The following is a 19829-nucleotide window of genomic DNA, read 5'->3' as shown; positions in this document are numbered from 1 at the left end:
TCCAGGATTTAAAATAATTAATAAAATAAATAAATAAATAACTCTTCTACAGTCCAGGAAAGACTGAATATATATATACTAACAACTTCCAGCAAAAGTATCTTAAAGAGCAACAGTTTAAAAATAAATAAATATCTAAAAATAATAGGTAGTCTAGGAAAGTTATGCTTCAAAAAGGATATAAATATACAATTGTAATAATCCAAATAGCTTTATTTCTCTTCCGAACTTTTCCCAAGCTTTCTAATCAGCATGTAGTCACTTAAACATGTTTGGTTATTGCTTACACTAATGAAATCCCACAGAAATCTCTGGTATTATTCATTGTTTATACTGGTAAACTGGAGGTTGGAAACAACAGATATTTTTGGACACAGAATCAGACAGCTCTGTGCCTTCCATTTTGGTAGTGTCACCATGTCAAGTCAAACCCAGACACTGCAGATTTGTTGACTTTAGAGTACAAATATTTTGCCCTGGTTTGTGAACATAAGATTCACCTACTTGGGAGCACGCAGAACAAGTGTGTGTGCAAATATACCTAATCTGTATGGCTTTTTTTTCCTTAAATTCATTTCTCTCTCACTTTTTCCTTTGGACAAAACTTTAGCAGGTGTCAGGGAGGAGTTTCCCATCAGAAATGTTTTCAATAAATAAATCACATTTCTTTCCAGAAATTCATCTTCAAAGCTAGCAAAGCCTTGAAGTTAATTTTGCAAGAAGATGAGTGTTTCTAATGTGGCAGGTAGATTTGGCTCTAGGCTTAATTTCACAGAACAGTCAACAATTTGGTACTTTATACCTCATAGCCTTTGATAGTGTGCCATTAATCTTTCCCTCTTCTATAATTTGCAGGTGCCTGTGGAAGCCTGGAGATGTGAATACTGAAACCAGCTGTGCTGAGCTGAGATAGAAGATGTTATGTCTCCTACACACCCCACATCAAAGGGTCTCTGAGGTGCTGTGCCTGCTGACCAGTTCAGAGCAGTATTGAATTCTTGGGCATATCAGCACTTGGGCATATCAGCTTCTTGGCTGCAAGCTGCCCTGGTGCTGGTGACAACCTGACAGCAGTCACACTCAGACCTCAATGGGTTAGGAGGTACTCAGCAGCTTGTGCACAGGGTTAGGCCACATTCTGATTTCAAATGAGTTATGGACAGTAAAATAAAATTGTTCCAGGTGAACAAAGTTAGACTTAATCCCGAACACTGGGTTTCTTTCATTTTTTCATTTACCACCTGAAGCCCCTCCTCATCTTTGGTTTCTGCAGTTTCCTATCACTACCAGAATAATTTGAAGTGGAAGTACAGGCATGAAAGGGAATTCCAAAAGGAAATAGGATTAAAGTCCATATCACACACTCCTTTCTACAGGAGCACCCTACACCAGGACCTGAGGGTAGCTGGATAGACAAGATGCAGTTTACAGGCTTTTTCTGTCACTCACTCTTGGCCTAATTTTGCTTTTAAGATTAAACAAGTGCCTTCTGAATTTTGTTTCCCCAGCTGAGGAAAGATATTACAGATTTCATTTCCAAAAAGTGCATCTCACCCTGCTTTCTAAACACCACACCATTTTAAGACATCTTAAAATGGGGAACTAAAATTTTCTTTCTGAATATCACACCATTTTAAGATGTTTTAGGATGGGGAACTGAAACTTGCCAGTGACCTCTAAAAGAAGCCACTTGTAGACCCTGGACTAAAAACATTGTGGATCCTTTCAAACTCGTGTAATTGTAAGGTAGTGACTTTTTCTGTAATCTGCACCAGATTCTATGATAAACAAACTCAGCTTCTACGTGGAAGATTGCTCCCCCCCAGTAAATACTGTAACTCATGAGAAGATAGTATCAAATCAGCAATTTATTGTGTAGTAAACACCCACATCCTGAACTCTCTGATCTCTGCTACATCAGCTCAGCGCTAATTAATACAGTGTAAAAATCCATGGCTACATGGGAGAGAAGCAGCAGGCAGGTTAACATACAGGGATGCAAGCAACTGAATATGTTTCAGAGCCATTGCATTTTTTTGGGAGGATACCCTGGGCTCCAGGCCCCAGGGCAGAGAAAGGTTATCCTTTACTTAGTCCTCCTCCTCCCAAAATAGTGCCTGTAAGCAGCAGGATAGCCATGGCGAAAAGCGTACAGTTCGCAGGGGTAGTAGTCCTCACAGATCTCCCTCTGGCGTTCCTGGGGCGCCTTACTACGCTCCCTGATCCTGCAAAAGAAGGAGAGATGAGTGGTAAGTGCTGACATCTTAAATATCTGTCTACAGCCCTTTCCTGCCCCACAATCCTGAATGAGGATTAAGGTTCCATCACCCGATTCCATCATCCAGCTACTAAGATGTTAGCATACCAGCTTCTGTGTTCACCACACCCCGGGGAGCAATGTGACCACAATAGGAGCATTTTGCTTCCCTGGGTAATCTTTTATTTCAGGGCTAAGTAGGGTGGTGAGGAGAGGTGGATGGCTCCTGCCTCAGCCTGAGGAAGAGTCCTCCTTCCACAGCCTCCCCAGCCTGCTGCCTTCAGCTCTTCTGCTGTTCCCCAAAGCTGCGCATGGAACAAAGACTTGAAACATCCTGCAAACGGGCCACCTGGTATTGCAACAAGGTTTGCCATAGATGATGATTTCTATGCTTCAGCCTTTCTTTTTACAAGCCCTGCATGAGTCATGAAACTGCCTATATCTGTTTTTTATAGATGAGGCAAGGGGCCCCCAGATAGCCCTATGATTTAGAAAAGGTCATACAAATTCTGCATGAGAGCTGAGGACTAGAACAGGATCTCAAGCTGAGCTTCCTTCCTGGCCATCCCACATTCCCACGTTCCCTCCCCTTCTGTTTCCTTCAGACAAATTAAGCAGAGCCCTCCCAGCACATGACATGTCCTCAAACACAAGGACTTGCTCTAAGTTCTGTCTTCTCCCTGGGGTGGGGACTTCATAGGCACCTCACACTGGGATAAGGACTGAGGCTTCTCAGAAGTCACCATGGCTTCCTCCCCTGGTACCAGCCTGTGCCTGGCAAGGAGAGACCTCCCCCCACTCCCGTCCTCAGTGTCCTGAGGCCATAACATACCTCTCCTGAGAGATGGCTTCTAGTCTCGTGTCAGCTTGTATGAAGCCATTGGCCCTTCGCCTGTTGATGAAGGGATCTGAGAAGACAAGGGGTTGTTCAGAGTAGACAGATACTTTTTCAAGGCCAGATTTCAACAAAAGCTAGCTTCCACATTTATAACAGCCTCCTAGGCACAGCGAAACCCAGGACCTTTTAATATTCCCTGCTGTCCACCTCACTAGTTAGCACACAGTTCCTTCTGGCTTATGCAGTCTGTATGAAAGTGCTCATGCTGCTCTAGCTCTGCTGTTACTCAAGCCACCCAGGGTAAAGCTACTGGGATTTTGCTGCCACAGCCTCTATGAGTAAGCGGAGCTTGGCCAAGAGGTAGGTACCAAGCTGTGCAGACCATGGGAAGGCTGGACATGCTCAGTAGAATTAGACGAATCATGAATTCTAGGTAAAAACAGGAAGAGCCTGAGTAATCCTATCTGTCTCCAAGGTTAGGCAGTCACTGAGCAACCTGTGTGGCAGTTTTGGACTGAGGTGCCTGAAGGTCCCTTCTGTGCTTTTTGAGAAACATCACAGTCCTATTGCAGAGTTCAGGATTCTGTGGATGTCTTTGGCATTGGCACCCACATGTGCCTTTGTGCTTCTGACCAGCTGTTTTGTGACGTTCTTCTCCCAGATGGTCTAATTTATTTTTAGTTTCAAACCATCTGTTCTCTAACCTCTCCCAGTTATTGCTTGTTCCATGGTGAGACTCTCCACCCTTTCATGCTTTTCCTGTGACACTAACACTCTCTTCCAGACCTCCTGCTCACACATCCCACCTGCTTCTTCCAAGGTGCTGAGAATAAGGCTCTCCTTGTCCTTGGAGAAGAACAAATCATGTCAGCGGCTTCTGCAGTACCTCCTTCCATGCTCATCACAGAGGATTCTGAGCAATGCCCTTTTCTAGTGTCACTTAACCTGTTTTAGGCGGATGTAGCAGGGATCTAAGTTCATGATTCTTTGCTTCCCACTTCTCATTGTATTCTTTGCAAAACAAATTGCTATGCACTTGTGCCCAAACACGTGGAGGTTTGGTTTTTTTTTTACTCTCTTCCTATTCATCCTGCAACTCCATCACCTATTAAACTCAATTTCCCTGGGCTGAGTGGTTCTGCATATTTAACCTCCACAGTAAAGTACAAGGAAATGGTCATGGAGATGTCTGCAGCACACTTCAAATTCAAGAAAATAGTAAAGCAGTCTCTTACTGAGATACTCATGGGATTCCATGCTCTCATGGGACTCTGGGGAAAGAAAGAGTAAAACACACAGTAAGACATCGTATTGATGGGATTCACAGTCTTTCACATACCACAGATCAATAGAACATGAACACAGAAATCGGAAGCCAGTTTTTATAGCATTGTTTAGAAGGAAAAGGATCAGTGGCATAAGGAATTTGGGGTGTTCAGGAGTTTAGAATGGAGCAACCTGGTGTCTTAGCCAGGACTTCATGGCTTAGGCTTGGTCTTCCAGAGTGTGATTCACAACCATAATTCCTCACCTTCGTATTCCTGCCACTACAGTGTACATGATACCTGCTTACCTTCAAATCCTGCATGTATGCTTAGGGAATGGATTAGCGCAGTGAGATGTGCCTAACTCTTGCATGAAACAGCATTTTAATTCCATCAGTATGGCACTGTGTGCTGGACAGGGAAAGGGGGCTGATATTACAGAAGGAGAAAGAGAAATCTCCCCATTAACAAGGAAGAATTAAGAATAAGAACCCTTATTGTAGTGCAGACAACAGAGAGACAGAAAGAGGAGCAGCCTGTGAGGTGAGCTAGAACAGAGAGCAAGGGGCTGAAATTTCCTGGACCACAAAAGACAATGACTGAAGCTGACAGCTCTAGAGCAGGAATAGGATGGCCTGACACAAGGGCAGAAAAGTAGGCAAAAGATCAAGTTAAGAGGAAAGAAGACACAAAGTTGAATAAAAACCATCTGAACAAACACAAAGATGTCTGCAGATTTAGAATTATCACTCTACACAGTAAAAAGAGTCACCTACCATAGCAAGTAGCAGCCATCACCAAGACAGCCAGAAGCATAAGGATGATGAGAGTGCGCATCGTGCCAGTGCAGGAAGAAGTCCGTCAACTCTGTCTCTCTTGCTGTGTCTCACTCTCTTCCCACTGAGGGCAGCTGGAGATCCTGAGCCGCCTGCAAAATTAGCAGTGGAATGTTTATTATGAAAACAGAGCCAGGAGGGGGCCCATGAAAGAGCCTGGGGAAGGCAACAGCTGGCTGGTACAAACTACAGAGCCATTACAAAACATCCTCTATTAGCAGATTGAATCAGGTTTCGGGAAGGAGGGAGCATGCCCCTTTCCTCTCCCAGTTCAGGGCTGGGAGCCATAATTCGCAGGCAAGCATGTCCCTAGCACTCCATGCTCAGAAAAGCTGGCCTGTGCAAGTGGAAGGAATTTCAGGGGCTGCCGGGGGCCTGGAGGGAGAAATGTGTGATCCCAAATGTAAATGTTTGCCTTTCTAATTTTTCCTGTGATCTGCCCTCTTTGCCCTCACCATCCTCTGTCTGGATACATCCAGCCCAAACTGTTCTGCCAGCTTTGTCAGAGACATGGAGAATGAGGCTTCAAACATGCTGCCCCCACTTGGCCCCCTTCCCTCCAGCTGGCCCCCACTGCAGTCCCAGCCTGCCAGTAGTCAGAGGAGGAATCCAACCCTACTGCCCCTTCCCCTCTCCTACTTTACCACTCCAGGAGAGACAAGCAGCAACCTAGAAGAATCTTTTCTGCTGGAGGGATCATGATTTTTGCATTGAGATGACAGCAGCGCCCAGAACTCTGACTCTGCAGATCCTCACTGTAGTCTGCTCTTCCAGCCCAAGGGACAACATCTTGGTGAAGGCAGAGGTAATCATATCTCTCAGGGCTGCTGCCTCTCTGGTCTAGTACTTGCCCCACCAAAGTCGGATGTCAATGCAAGGCTCTTCAGCTGGGATTAATCTCCCAGGGCAGCAGTCTCCGAGAGCATTATCTCACCTTCTAGCACCCAAAGAGCTTGTCTGGGACCAATGTAATGAACAGCAGTGATGGATAAAAGATGGCATGCTCCCCTCTTCAGTTCTGTCATAGAGTATGAGGGAGTGAAAGAAGAAAGAGGGAGTTACAGGGATTGTCATCCCTGATGGGTGAAAAGCAAAGGGGAGTAGTTTGCTAGAGGCAAGACAGTGAGGGAAGGTGGGTACCCAGTGCCTGCCAGCCCTCCCCCATGGCCATGGTGGGGCTAGGACACACTGCCTAGGGATGAACCTAGGGTACAGTAACCTTTGTTATGTTTGATCCAAGCTGTGGTGACCACCTGTTTTGTCCATGTGTAGATGCAGGTATCAAGATATCTAACAGAGAGAATGCAGACTGAGTGGACTCTGAGTGCAAACCATTCTCCCCAAATCAGTGTGGTGTTGTCACTGCTGTCACCTACAAAGTCTGAGCTGGGGAGCCATGCTGCCTGTGACACAGCCAAGAACTACAGGGACAGCTAGCCAGAGCCTAACATTTCCCCAAGGGGGAGTGAAACAAGATTACTGTGAACTTACTCATTCCATGCCAAACTCTCAGCCCTTGCCTGAAGCCTGTGGTCTCTGGGAGAGAAACTGAGCAGGACCTTCTATTTCAGACCGAAGAGAAAGAATTGCTTTTCTTCCCCATCATCCCACCCCACGCAAAGAGCAGCTCAGTCCTGCACCATCAATGCCCACCATACCATCCATGTCCTGCCTGTTCAGTGCTCAGCCTGAGATGAGGAGGTAATGCTGGGGGAAAAGCCTCGCTGGACACAAGGTCAGAGGAGAACTGAGACTTTTCTGCTGTCCCTCCATGCCCTGCCACTCTGGGCTCTTTAAGGGAACACTCTGCTTGGGATTGTTTGCATTCTTAGAGCCCACAGTTTTGGAGTTAGCGTTGAATGTGGATTTTATAGGTTTCCTGAATGTCTTGTACACTCTGGGAGCTCAGGGGAGCTGCCAAGAAAGGGAGGCTTGAGGGAGAGACTGGAGGAGAGAGCCCAGCGGGAAAGCAGCAGGGCACAGAAAGGAAGATGCTGGGAGTACTTTGGAACGAAGGTGAGGCTGCACGGTGGGAAACTCCAACAAGCTTTCCAGCCAAACCCTATTTATTTATCTGTCTTCACTCAGGGCAGAGCATTCTGCTCCCTGGAAGACTCTGCTCCCATTTCAGAGGACTCTGATCCCAGAATGCCTGGAGCATCCCCTGCCATCAACCACAGGAAAAGAGCCACAAGCACCACTTTAACCCAAATGTTTCATCTTTCACCACAGAGGCAATGCATTTTCCAAGGGATGAATGAACATGCTGGCTACACAGGCCTATACCAACAAATTTCCTTTGGGAATCGCTTTCCCTTGCAAAAGTACATCCCCTTTCTACTCCTTCTGCACTCCATACTTCTCCAGCACTCGTCTCCCCTCTCCAGCATCAGTGGGCTGCCCCAGAGGTAACACACCACACCGCACAGTGAGTCTGATTCCCCTGGTTTCTAGCAGAAAACCAAGGTTAGAAATACAGAAAGAGGAGCTAAGATAAATTGCCTGCAAATGCAGAGGAAATCTCCACAGTCCCCCAAATAAAGGGGAGAGCAGAAAAACAGCCCTTTGGCCTGTCTCCTGCTGGAGCGGAGAATCACAATGTTACACACACCATCACAACCACTCCTAACATTTTGCAGCTGTGAAGCACCAGTAAGGCATTAATAATGAGCAGCTGTCCAGGAAAAGTAAGGCAGTCCCTGCATACTCACTGAGCCGTCGCTTCTCCCCGCCAGCCTGCAGCTCTTGTCTGAGGGGGCAGCTCTCCCAGCGTCCTGGACCCTGGACTGAAGAAGAGGGACTTTTTATTTATTAGCATTGATCAGTGACTCCTCCCCTCTTCTGTCTCCCACTCTCGATCCACCCCCAGGCTGCCACCTTCTCTGTCAAAAACACCTTCTACCCACAGCAGGGAAACCAACAACTTCAGGGAACGGAGCCAAGAGGGAAAGGAAGCAGCCAGAGCAGGCACCAGGGTGGGGGCACAGCCACATCCAGGCTGCCTTTCTGTGCCCAGAAGCCATGAGTGAGCAAAGGTCTGAGGAAAAGCTCCAGTATCCCTCTTTTCAGCAAGACTCCCCCCTCCTTCCACCCACTCTGTCCTGGAGCCATGCTCTAACTAGAGCCACACCCTGGCCAGGGCACCTGTTCTTCCATGTGGAGCAGGAGGACAAGAGCCTTCTTCCATCTCCTTTAATGCTCCTTTTGGAACTGTGTGATCTGCCCTCCTAATGGCAGGCTAATGTCAGGCTGAAAACTTGCATAACAAAGGTGTCTGCTTTTGGAGGCAGCTCTGAAACCTCCAGAAGTTACAAACCCTGTGAGGTAAAGACCTGGTTTACACAAACCCAAGCCCATGAGACGCACCCTTGCTGCTCACACCAGACTCCCAACAGTTCTGGACAACAGGTCAGACAACCCAGGACATGTGCTTGCTGGACTGGGCTATGGGGCTTCTGGCCCTGCCTGCACTCAAGCCAAAAGCACACACGCGCCACAGTGGGATGCTGAACCCGTGTGAGTAGCAATCCACAGCAGTGCTCCCTCGCTCAGCACAGATCAACACCTCATACATGGTCAGGACAGGTGCTGGCAGGTCCAGCCCTTCAGTATGGGCAGGCACAGCCTGAGGGACTGAGCTTAGCAGAGGTGAGATGGAGGGGATGATCAGCTGCAGAATCAGTGGCTCGGGGGGTTAAGAAAGAAAACCCATCACATCTATTCACTAACCAGGCAGCTAATGAGTGTGCCTTGTCTGGTCCAGGAAAAGATCAAGCATGGCCTGAATTACAGTTTTGGTTGTAAAATGAAAATGATAGCATAGCCACAGAGTTAAAAAAGCACCAAATGATTGGGACAGAACTGTGATTTGCTGCACTTTCACAGGATACCTTGTCACCTTATAGCTAACATATGCATTTTTGGTCTATGTACTTTTGCCTGGTTCCCAAAGAACAGTGAGGGGCTTCTGTCCAAGTGTGGGATTTTTAGCTCCTACAGTGCTTGATGAGTTTGGGAGAAGTTCAGACCTACCTGTGGCAACAAGGTACCATGTTACGTGTATCCTTGTGCAAGCAGCTCTTGGACCTCAGAGCCTGAGAACAGCAACCTTGAGCTGTCCTGAAGGTACAGGGCACATAATCATGAGCCGCCTTTGAAAAGCAGTGCAAAAAGTAGGACCTTTCTTGCCCTCTTCTATCACTCTTCAGAGACAGCTCAATATTCAGCACTGTGACATGCTGAAGTCTGAAAGAAATCAGGACCCAGGAGATGTGGTCGTCTTTATTTACCTAGATAATGGAAGAGCTTTGGCCCCAGTGCCATCTGGCAAGTTTTTAGTTAAGTTGGAGAAAATGGGCATTAAAGCCAAAACTGTGAGATAGTAAGGAACCAGACAAATGGGGCAGAAGCTTGAGAATTGGAAAGGAGAATTGTTGAGAAATTACTAAATGAATTTCCCTTAGGACTAGTTTTACTGAATACTTCCGTTAAGGACCGGCTTTAAAAGGGAATACTTGTTGAGGAAGTTGGTTGATAACACAAAGTAAGAAAGCAACATCAGTGGAAAGGAGGTCTGAGAGCTCATACAGGAGGGAAAGGATGACTGAAAGCTGGAGTAACACAAACAGAGTAATAGGGAATAGTGCAAAAGCAAGGGCTTCCATGGGGTTTAGCAGTAAGAATCCTGCTGTAAACGAAGAAGAGCTCATGAACTGGAAATAAACGGGGACCAAAAGGAACAACTATGAACCAACGATCACAAAGGTAGTCACAGAAGACTGATTTTGAGATGTCTACTAAGAATGTAGTTACTTGTTTGTGCTGCTGGACAAGATACCAGTGAGACCTCAGCAGGAATCCTCTGTATGGCCCAGCTCACCTGTATTCATGGAAAAATTCCTGTGGAAAGTGGTGTAGATGAGGACTAACAAGGCAAAGTGATTTGCGGTCACCCCAAAAATGACAGACCTTTTCACCATAGCCTGTGGGAGTCACCAAGCCTCTCTTTCCTTTCCTTGTCCACAAGGCTTTTCTAGCAGGACAATGGACTAGCAATTAGGTTTTGTTTCCAGCACTCCCCTAGGGGCTGTTTCAGAGTCCACGGCTCTCATGATTAGGAGAAGTCCCATTTCCAGCCTCTGTGTCTTCAGGGCCGTAGTTCATATCCATGTGTCCCTCACTGACTGCCCAGCTCATGCCAGGAAGGCTTCAGCAGAGTCACTGAGCACTGCAGCAAGGGAATAAACCCTGTTAGCTCTGTCACAGGGCAGGATTTCCAAGCCCATGTTGTCCAGAGCATCAAGTAACCAGAGTCACTGATCTGGATAGACCTTTCCAAGCTTGCCTCTGTGTTTCAGGATGTAAGTTAGTCAACCACCACTTGGTCTATGGTTCAGGAAGTGATTTCTCAACATGATAAACAAGTGCTTTTTGGAACAACTAGTTCTACAGCACATGAGAAAACAAAACTTTATTTTTACTTTTTCATCTAGTCCTAAGTAATACCTAGGAATGGATCCAAGAAGCAAGTATAATTGAGCCACTAAGTAACAGTGTCTGAGTATCCACAATATAATTAAAGTCAACAACCTCATGGAATAAATCGTGCTGAAAACTAGCATACTGACACTAAGCTTTAGAAAGGGAGATGTTTTTTAAACATAGGAGCTAGTCAACAGACTATGAAATAAAAATAAACGGAACACATTTCAGACATTTAAAGAACTTGATATGCATATCTGAACATGTGTTAGCTCTGGCAACAAACTCATTCAGGTACCCGAAATTAACCCTGAAACTAGTTCAAAAGCTAGTTCAACCTGGGAAAAAATGCAAATTTAAACGTTTCAAAATTAGATTTTAAAAAATCCAAAGATTAAAAAAGGGGATGCACATAAACAGCAGAAATCTAGTTTCACAGCAATGATACAATTTTCTTTCAAAAAAACTGAAATTATTCTTTTCCATTTCAGTAGTGGGGTGAGGAGAAAAGAGTAATTTCATAACAAATAAGTGGAGCTTTTTTCCCTAAAGTATTTAAACACATATCTTTGAAATCTGTTTCCACCTTTCCCCTAAGAAGAATTTTGCCCCCAGCACTACAACTTTGTGCGAAAATAGAAGTTTCTAGTGGGAAAATAGATACTGGTTCTAACCAAAACTACTTCTAACAAAGTGAATCTATGTATAGTCTTAGAAATACTGTAGAAGCCACCATCTGAAGCTTACTGCTTAGTGTCAGTCTCCTGTGGAGGACACAGGTTCCCATGCCAGCTAATAGCTGTTTTCTTTCATGTTTCCTCCAAAGTTTTGGGCCAGGGTACATTTTAGAAACTCACTTTTCCGTCCTACATTATGGCTTTCGGTGACTTTCTCCTGCCCATGTGTGTGGAGCACAACTGCATGTTCAACCTGTGGGGTGTCACTCTGAACTCCAGGACAACTGGTTAATCAGTACCTAGGAGCAGGACTGAAATCAAACAGCATGAAAAGGCCCTGATTCTTCCTTCCTGACCAAAGCCAGAGGCTGAGAAGATAATTTTTCTCCCACGTCCAGTGTCCTACAGACTTTGGGCCTGTCTCCACAATAGCAGTGACCATAAGGAAAAGTTTCCAATTGGTAGAGCTGTGGAGTTTGTTTGGCTGGTTAGTTGGTTGGTAAATTGGGGATTTTTTTAGCCACTGTATTCTGTTAGTGGTGGCAAACATCTAATCTGTTGCAATTCAGAGATCAGTGGCCAGACACAACCTCACAGCCATGGTCTATGGAGTTGTGATCCTCAAAGACTTCAGAATTAAGCCCACTGTCCTGGAAAAATCACAGTCTGGCTATAAATACAGGAGCATTTGGGGTCAGCAGTACAGTTCAATGGGAACTTATTGCTCTTCATCTTTGCTTGCTGCAAAAAAATGAGCCTTGCTCAAGCCTTTGACTCCAATACTCAGCACTCTCCGTGGGATATCACTGAGTTACCTTAAAGACTGACTCTCTCTGCTTGGCCAGGACTTCCGAGAACAGCTGTGTTTGTCAGAAACAATGAAAAAAATATTACTGGTAACTGGAAGTTCATGAGCACAGAAGATTAAAATTTCACAGAAGCCAGACCAAGGTTATTTAATTCACTGAATAAAAGTAACCAAAGCATTCAGGGCTAAGAGCTAACTCTGTTGCTTCCTTTGGCTTCACCCCTATCCACCCACACATGTCCACATGCACTGATCAGCCTATTTTTCTTGCTGTCTGGGAAGTAAGGAAGAGAGAGGATCATGTTAATATTATTTGGATGTTGAAAAAAAATTTGGCAGAAGCTCCTGTGTAGGGATTAAATAATCCATAGAGGTAACTAGAATTGCTAGTACTTCAAGCATCCTGTGAAAAACTGAGCAAGCAAAAAGTTTGAACTCTGACTAAAAACAGAGCATGCTTCTGGGTTGCACTCTTACGGGAAAGGGGAGCAGAAATCTCTCTTTGTTTTCCACCCTCAACTCCCTCGCTTCACCACATGAGCACAAAAATGTCCTGACCTGATTAACTCCTTGGGATCAGATGAGATTTACTGGCCTTATTTCCTGTCCAGACATGCAGAGTGATAAGAAAGCAGCTGTGGTTTCACTCTTCTCATCCATCTGGTAAATAAAAACTGATAATACTGCCTCTTTTTTCAACAATGAACTTAGATAGCATCTTAGATCCAAAATCTGTCAAGCCAATCTTGTGAAGCCAAGATTGAACTGAAATATTTCTGTTCTCTGTCTTGAATTCAGGAGGCCACTGAAATATCTACAAGCATCCTTGTAGTGTTATATATGTTTCTTTGTCCTATCTTTTGTTCAGTATCTACAGTATCATAAATTTTGTCTTTAGTAGTAAATAGCTTTTTCTGTGGCACACCAAGCCCCTGGTCTTGGTCTCTGTTGTCAACATCTGATGGAGTTCAAAGGAAGGCTAGGGAGTAGGGGGGGAGGAAGTATGATATCCAGCTAATTGTGAAATGCTGTTTGTGGCAAGAGGAAAGACATTTTTATTCCTTGAAGCATTAAATCTGATTACTTTTATCTTTGAGTGTATAGCTACAAATTATATTAATGTTTCTAACATCACATGCTAGCCAAGTCATTCAACTTGATGCCCTTCTTTAGTAATGAATTTCACACACTAATTATATGCTCTTTCAATATAGATTTATTGTTTATTTGTATTAAATTTGATTATTTTTATCAAGAAATTTCATGTTCTTATAAAGCAAGAAAGAATTTTAAAAGGAGAAGGAAAGATAAATCAGATACACAGTCACTGCCAACTCCGGAAGCATGCAAAAGATGCATCTAAAATGAGTGTTTGATCCTCAAACTAAGAGAAACCCAGGAGAAATGATGAGGACTCCAGAGCCTGCCTCTTGAATTTTCTCTATGATTGCAAGATAACCAAATAGTATGAACAAATACATCTTGGTGCTTATGAATGTGTGATTATGAGAGTGTTAATCTGAGTGAGTGAAATCAATGTGGCTTAAAACAAAATAACCTTCCTGTCCTATAGCGGCTTACATTGACCTCCCTTACTCCAATATTGCAACAGTATTTACTACAAAATTAAGTAGTAACATGGGTTACAAAGGGTAACATGAAGACTTTTTATGATGTCCTCAGTACAGTAAAGTCTTCATCCAAAACCACCTCACATCATTCTGCAGCTTTGTCAGTGATCTGTGTGGTAAGAAGCTTATTTCAGAGCTCTTTCCACTTTGGCTCATGGTCCTTGTAGCAGGACTCTGAGAAGAAACCTGGGACAGATGCACAAAAAAAAAAAAAAAGAGCAAGGCACTAGTGCTGCAGGCATGAGGTGATATTCTTCTATTCAACATTCTCCCTTACTTGGCTTGGTCAACATTGGTTGGGCTCTGCTGTACTGAAAACTATCTGCCTTTTTTTCTCTCCATACATGACAAACGATGGCATTTTAAGACTCAATACAGGTGCCAAAATCACATGAAATTACACTTGACTTACAGCATGTATCAGTCCTAGAAGTTGCATAGCAGGAATTTTCTTTAATGACTCTTGACAACAAAGACACTTTTGTCCTTCTTGGACTTTAACTGATGTTTTTCACCTCTGTTCTAGTAATGGAATCTATAGACAATATTTCCTGGCTCACATTGGGCTGGATTATTTGATATTTCTCTTCTCACTGTCTCCCACCTACAGCCATGCCTGCACTGGAAAATGCTGTTGTACATTTATCAGCAAAATATGCTGCATGAGTCACATGTTGGGTAAACAAATGTTTACAACCTTGCTGGTTGGCTAAGTCTAAGATAAATTAGGACATTATTTAATACCATACATGTTCCTAAAGCAGACATTACATGAGAATCTCTGCTGTGCATATATTATGAAATATCTGTGCAAATCTACACATGTAGAATGAGCCTTCCCTCATGTTACTTGGACAACCATCTGCCTGACACTTCAACTCCTTGAGGTAGGTGCCTACATTTCTTGATGGTCATTTCACTAATTGGCCTGCTGGAGTACCTAATAAATAAAACATATTCACTAGATCCTAAAAAGACCTTTGTCTATTTTGAGATGTGAAATTAACAGCTAACTCCAGTAAGGACTGCAGTCAGGAGAGTAATTTAATGACAGTCCCCAGGGACCTTATTAGGAGTAAGGTCCTGTTTGTGCTAAGTGCAGTACAAGCCCCAAAAGAGAGAAACGTGTGGTTACGTGCCTGTCTTCACTTCTCCATAGGAGAAGAGGCCTGTCTGGCAGGAGCACTTTACTCAGCCAAGAACCACTTTATCACTGCCTGGCCTCTCCAAGCCTGGGGCTTGGTGACAACAGATGATGTGCAGGCGTCCCAAAGGCTTGGATGTCAAGTTCATCCTCTTTTTCAGCCCCTGGAGCTCTTCTGTGTTATCTGATCTCTCTGGCCCGCTCTGTGCTATCACTCTAATGATAATCTGTTGCTGACCACCAGCAACTACTGCAGGCACTGGGATGCTAAACAGAAATCTGCTGTCATCATACCTTAGCTGGGGAGATCTTGAGACAGTAAGAGCATAAGAAAATAATGTAGCCACAGTGAGTTTACGCTTCCAGAGAGGAGCACCATCAGTAAAACAGCAGTGGGAGTCTTACGAGGAGCTCTGTACAGTCACTGAAGAGAGAGATCTGCAAGGCTGGAGTGACAAGTGAGAGCTTGGCTTTAGCTCCTTCTCTCCTGCCTGGAAGCAAGCACCTAGGATTGCTTTGGTCAGGTTTCTGCCTCCTCCATGCAACACTTAGTACTGAGGCACAAAGCTGACCTTAAGCTGCTCCTGAAAAAAAGGCTCCTGCTGGCTTGCTGCTGAGACTGCTTCCTGCCCATCCCTGCCTGCCTGGTGGTTGCTGTCCTTCCTTCCTGCAGTTTGCTGAATTGTGTGAGCTCCCTGAAAAGCCGCTGGGCCCCAAGAAGGATTTCTTCTATACTGCTATCCTGCAGCTGCTCCTGCAGTGACATGAAATCCCACCAGTCCAGCCGATGTCCAGCAGTTGCAGTGAAGAAAAGTGGCTCAGGAGATGAGGAAAAGGGGCATAGGGACTTTCTTGACAGGCACCAGGTTGGGATGACCACTGTAAGGTAACTCACATGTGTCTGTCTGAACTCCACTTGACTTCAGCAGGCTTTGATTTTATTTGGAAATTAAGTTGTTAAATAGGAACAAAGCAAGAAAATATCCTTGTGGACCAGAACAGGTAGCAGAAAATATGAATTCCAGTTAAGTAGCTAGATATAAATCCCCACATCAAGATGTCCAAGGTATCAGAGGGAAAGGAGCTGCAAGCAGGACACTGGAGGGCTGCACGCAGCAGCAGAGCCATTCCCCAGGCTAAGGCCAGCTGTGTTCCCAGGCTGGAAGGAAGAAGGACAGACCCAGCAGTGACCTTGTGTTTACAGCAAATACAAAACAAGGTGAATGCCCAGATCAGCAGCTCTGGACAAGGCAAGGGTACTAACACCAGCCACAGGGACCAGCTCACCCACCCCAGCCTGCAGAACCGATGTGCTCATGACTTGCATTCAGCTGTAGGGTGTGAGGGGGGCTGCTCCATCTGTCACATCACTGATGCCCTGCGCCCCCTGTCACCACTCACTCAAGCACCCCAGCTTCTCCCACAATAGCTGCATGTCTATCTGTCCTCCTGAGCATGCATTTATTTTACCTGACCTGCCTTGTTGTCCAGAAACTGAATCAAAAGGCAGAGGGACACTCAGCCTTTTGCTGTCTTTAGGGTTGCTGATGATTGTGGTGAAGTTGAGCCTATAACTGGTGCTTGCTTCAGGACTGGGCTCCCAATGCTGCAGGCAACCGCAAGGTAACACAGGAATAGCAGCGGCGGGCAGGAGGGAGATCCGTCTCCTCGCTCTGCACCAGCCCACCACGCTCCAGCCGTGGGGCCGAACAACAGTAGCTATAAAACACAGTCCACAGCCAGCCTCACCTCACCCCGTCCCTCTCTGCTTCCTCTCCTCTCCTCTCCATCCTTGCCTCACTTGGCCAGTGGGACACACCATGGCACGAGCCCTGTCCCCTTCTCCAGGCTGTCTGACCCCTCCACCACAGATGTGGCACTGCCACCTCTCACCAGCTCCAGGCCTTGTTTGGCCCCAGGGAAGAGCCTGAAGGAGGGTGTCATGGCCAGGGGAGCATCACAGAGAGGAGCCCCAGCTTCTGGGGAACGGGGCAAGGGGAGCATGCACAACCACACCCGAATGACAGAGCAAAGCTGTTTCCAATAGCAGCTGCATAACCAAGGAGGAAGCAAACTGGGGCCTTGATACCCTGGGGCCCATCTCAGGACTCTGGTGTCTCCACTCTCCATTTGGGAGCGTTTTGGGGCAGATAACTTTGCCATTCCTCCCAACCCCTTCCTCTTTCCTGTTAGTGGGAGCCTTTGCTGCTTTTGTCAGTGACCTGGGGAACAGGGCTCCCTGGGAATTTGCTAAGTGGGTGGTGGGGCTGGGGGAGAAGCAGAGGAGGGTGCTTGTCTGGAAACGGAGCCCCCTCCCACAAATGCCACCCATCCATGGCAGGTCTGTCTGTCACAGGGAAATTTACAGAGACAGATTTAATATATTAAACATAAACAAAACAGCGCCAAGCCCCTGGCTGATCGTCACAGCTAGAAATAGAAGCCAACCACTTCAGGGACTTTGGGTTTGCACGCTCGATGAATTCCCAGCACAAGGACAGACGTTCAGCTAACCCCAGCCCAAATCAAAGTAAACATTCCTGCCTGGATTTTCAAAAAAAGGGCACAGAGGTTAGTCAGAGAACATCAGTTCCATTCAAGGCAAGAAGCAAGCAGCAGCTCCCAAGCAGCTTGTCTTGGGGGCATTGAGGGCCCCAGAAGGGATGTGAGGGCATGTTATGAGCAGGACCACAGTTAGGCATAACAAACCTAATGATGCAGCTTTTGGGACTTTCCTTCTGTGCCACAAAAACAGTAGCACCATAGTATCTTAGAGACCACTGCCCTGCTGCCAGGTGTGTCTAAGCATTTGGAAGGGGAGATAAGAGAAACAGAAACACAAACCATCTAATTTCCATAGGAACAGCCACGGAAATAATCCCACCTTATCATATGAAATGCTAGTAAAGCAGTTTCTCAAGTTCTGAATATTCTGGACACTGTTATCTTTATTATTAAAATAAGGAGGGTTTTATTGTCCTAGATCACAGAGCCAGACCTTCCAAGGATTCCACTGAAATACCAATTGCAAGACTCAGAGGCCAAATAGAAACCTTTGGGTGAGCAAGGCCCCAGGGCAAGGCAGCTAATCCATTGCTTTGTGTTGCTTAAGTCTTGCTTCATCACCACTCTGATGGAGGGTGCCTGATGGGTTCTCGTTTTTCTCCCTTTGTGGGGGATATTTGTTCTTTTTAAAAGGGAGTGCCTGGAACACCAGCAATGTGGCAGCCACCTTCCCTCAGGAACAGCAGGGTTACGCTTGGGGTGGAGCTGCCTCCAGAGCATGGGGTGGGCAAAAAAGAGAAATAAAATCATAGCAAGGGTCAGAGGGCCTGTCACTTGCACAGAGACAGGAAGCCAGTGGGGAGGAGGAGGGTGTAGTTAGAGCCAGCGCCACCCTGGAATCTGAGAGGGGCCATATGGAGTGTTTTGTACCCTTGGAAGTCTCCACACTGCTGAACAGACAGCAAGGCAGAAAGAAGAGACCTTGGCTTAGGAGGAGAAAACTAACAGGATGGTTCTTAGGTTACCCGACGCCTGCCTGCTTCTCTGTGGGAAGATTGCGTCTTTCCAGAGTGCTTCGAATCTCTATGCAATGGTGTTGAGTTAGCCGGTCACAGGAGAGGCATTGAGGACCTGCTGTTTCCATGCTAGGGAACTGCTAGATGGAAGCAGCTGGAAGACCCATTAACTGCTTCAGCATCAAGACTTGTGGATGATAGAACAAATACATTAAAAGAAGACTGACAACCATTTAAAGATGGTGAATCTTTTGATACAAGCATTGCTACCTTAGTTATTGCATCAAAAATATCCATAATCTATTTACCTTTCACTTTAACAATCCCTTCCTTTCTGCAATGCTATTGTCTTGCCAAAACTAAAATGTACCACTTTTTCCTCTAACCTGCCATAGATCTTTTTTTCAATATGTAAAGATGTCTTCTTAATAAAATATTTTAAATATAATAATATTTAAATATTATCAATTATGTAAAATAATATTAAAACTTTTAATACGCAACTATATCTTCTTAATAAAATATTTTCTTTATTGCCAGAATCTCAAGAGGGGAGAAAGCCTGAAAACATTGCTCTAAGATGGGACTGAAATTCAGGATGCTCAGGTATCCGAGAGAGAGCGCACTGCAAATGCATTGAGAAAGCCACATAGCAAGGGAGCACATTCCCCATTGGCCTCCACAAGGATAAGGGAGTCGCTCCAGGGGGAAAGTGCTCACTGGCAAGGAGGGAGAGATGAAAAGGGAAAGCAGTGATCCAGAACTGTTCAGTTCAGCTGTGCCAAACCAGAGCAACCAAACAAGGCAGCCTTTGACTCATGGTGAAAAACTGCTATTTCAACTTAGAAAATAGCTATTGAAAGTCACAGGGAGATGGAGAGTGGAGAGAAAGTGTGCCCATCTGGCTAAGGCTCAGGAGATCCGGATGCAGGAGATCTGAGTTCTCTCTCCAGCTCTGCCCACAGGCTTCCTCAACAATCTGGGGTAAGTTACTGTCTGTCTCTTCTGTTTCTCAGCCAAAGAACAGAAATAATTGGCCAAGGAAAATAAAGTCTGGATTACAATGGGAATGCATGAAATAGCCTAGGGTCAATACCCACATTGAATTCAAAAATGCCAAGGAAAACTCAGAGCACAACAGATATATACTGAAAGTAATATGTCTTTAATTAAAAACACAATCTTTTGGACATATAGACCTGTATTACTCAGCAGATAAGAAAACAGATAATACATTTTTCTTGAGGTGATTATTCCACTGATTCCAGTGATTAACAGCCACAAAACAAAAACCAGGAAAACTGCAAGATCCTATCCTACTCCCCCGGTAGCTGATTTGGAGACCCAAGGAATTGACATTTCTTTGTAGTT

The 19829-nt window shown here is 45.3% G+C and overlaps 1 protein-coding gene across 1 annotated transcript; it reads right to left on the bottom strand.

The window, feature by feature from the left end:
- Window positions 1-1850: 1850 nt before the first annotated feature.
- MGP (matrix Gla protein) lies at window positions 1851-5314 on the bottom strand. Its single transcript, XM_010119251.2, has 4 exons — window positions 5137-5314; window positions 4331-4366; window positions 3090-3165; window positions 1851-2225 (listed from the first exon to the last, which is right to left on the bottom strand). The coding sequence occupies exons 1-4, from the start codon at window positions 5195-5197 to the stop codon at window positions 2087-2089; spliced, it is 312 nt and encodes a 103-aa protein (XP_010117553.1). The 5' UTR covers window positions 5198-5314; the 3' UTR covers window positions 1851-2086.
- Window positions 5315-19829: the final 14515 nt, after the last annotated feature.

Source organism: Chlamydotis macqueenii, chromosome 1 (genome assembly GCF_036417535.1).
Source record: "Chlamydotis macqueenii isolate bChlMac1 chromosome 1, bChlMac1.mat, whole genome shotgun sequence".
NCBI lineage: Eukaryota > Metazoa > Chordata > Aves > Otidiformes > Otididae > Chlamydotis > Chlamydotis macqueenii.
This window is presented reverse-complemented; position numbering and strand designations above follow the sequence as displayed.

Excerpts from the sequence above, each read along its gene's own strand:
- MGP (XM_010119251.2), bottom strand. The coding sequence starts at position 5,197 with ATGCGCACTCTCATCATCCTTATGCTTCTGGCTGTCTTGGTGATGGCT. Across the intron at positions 4,367-5,136 it reads GATGGCTGCTACTTGCTATG|AGTCCCATGAGAGCATGGAA; the intron begins GTAGGTGACTCT and ends TTCTTTCCCCAG. Across the intron at positions 3,166-4,330 it reads GGAATCCCATGAGTATCTCA|ATCCCTTCATCAACAGGCGA; the intron begins GTAAGAGACTGC and ends TTGTCTTCTCAG.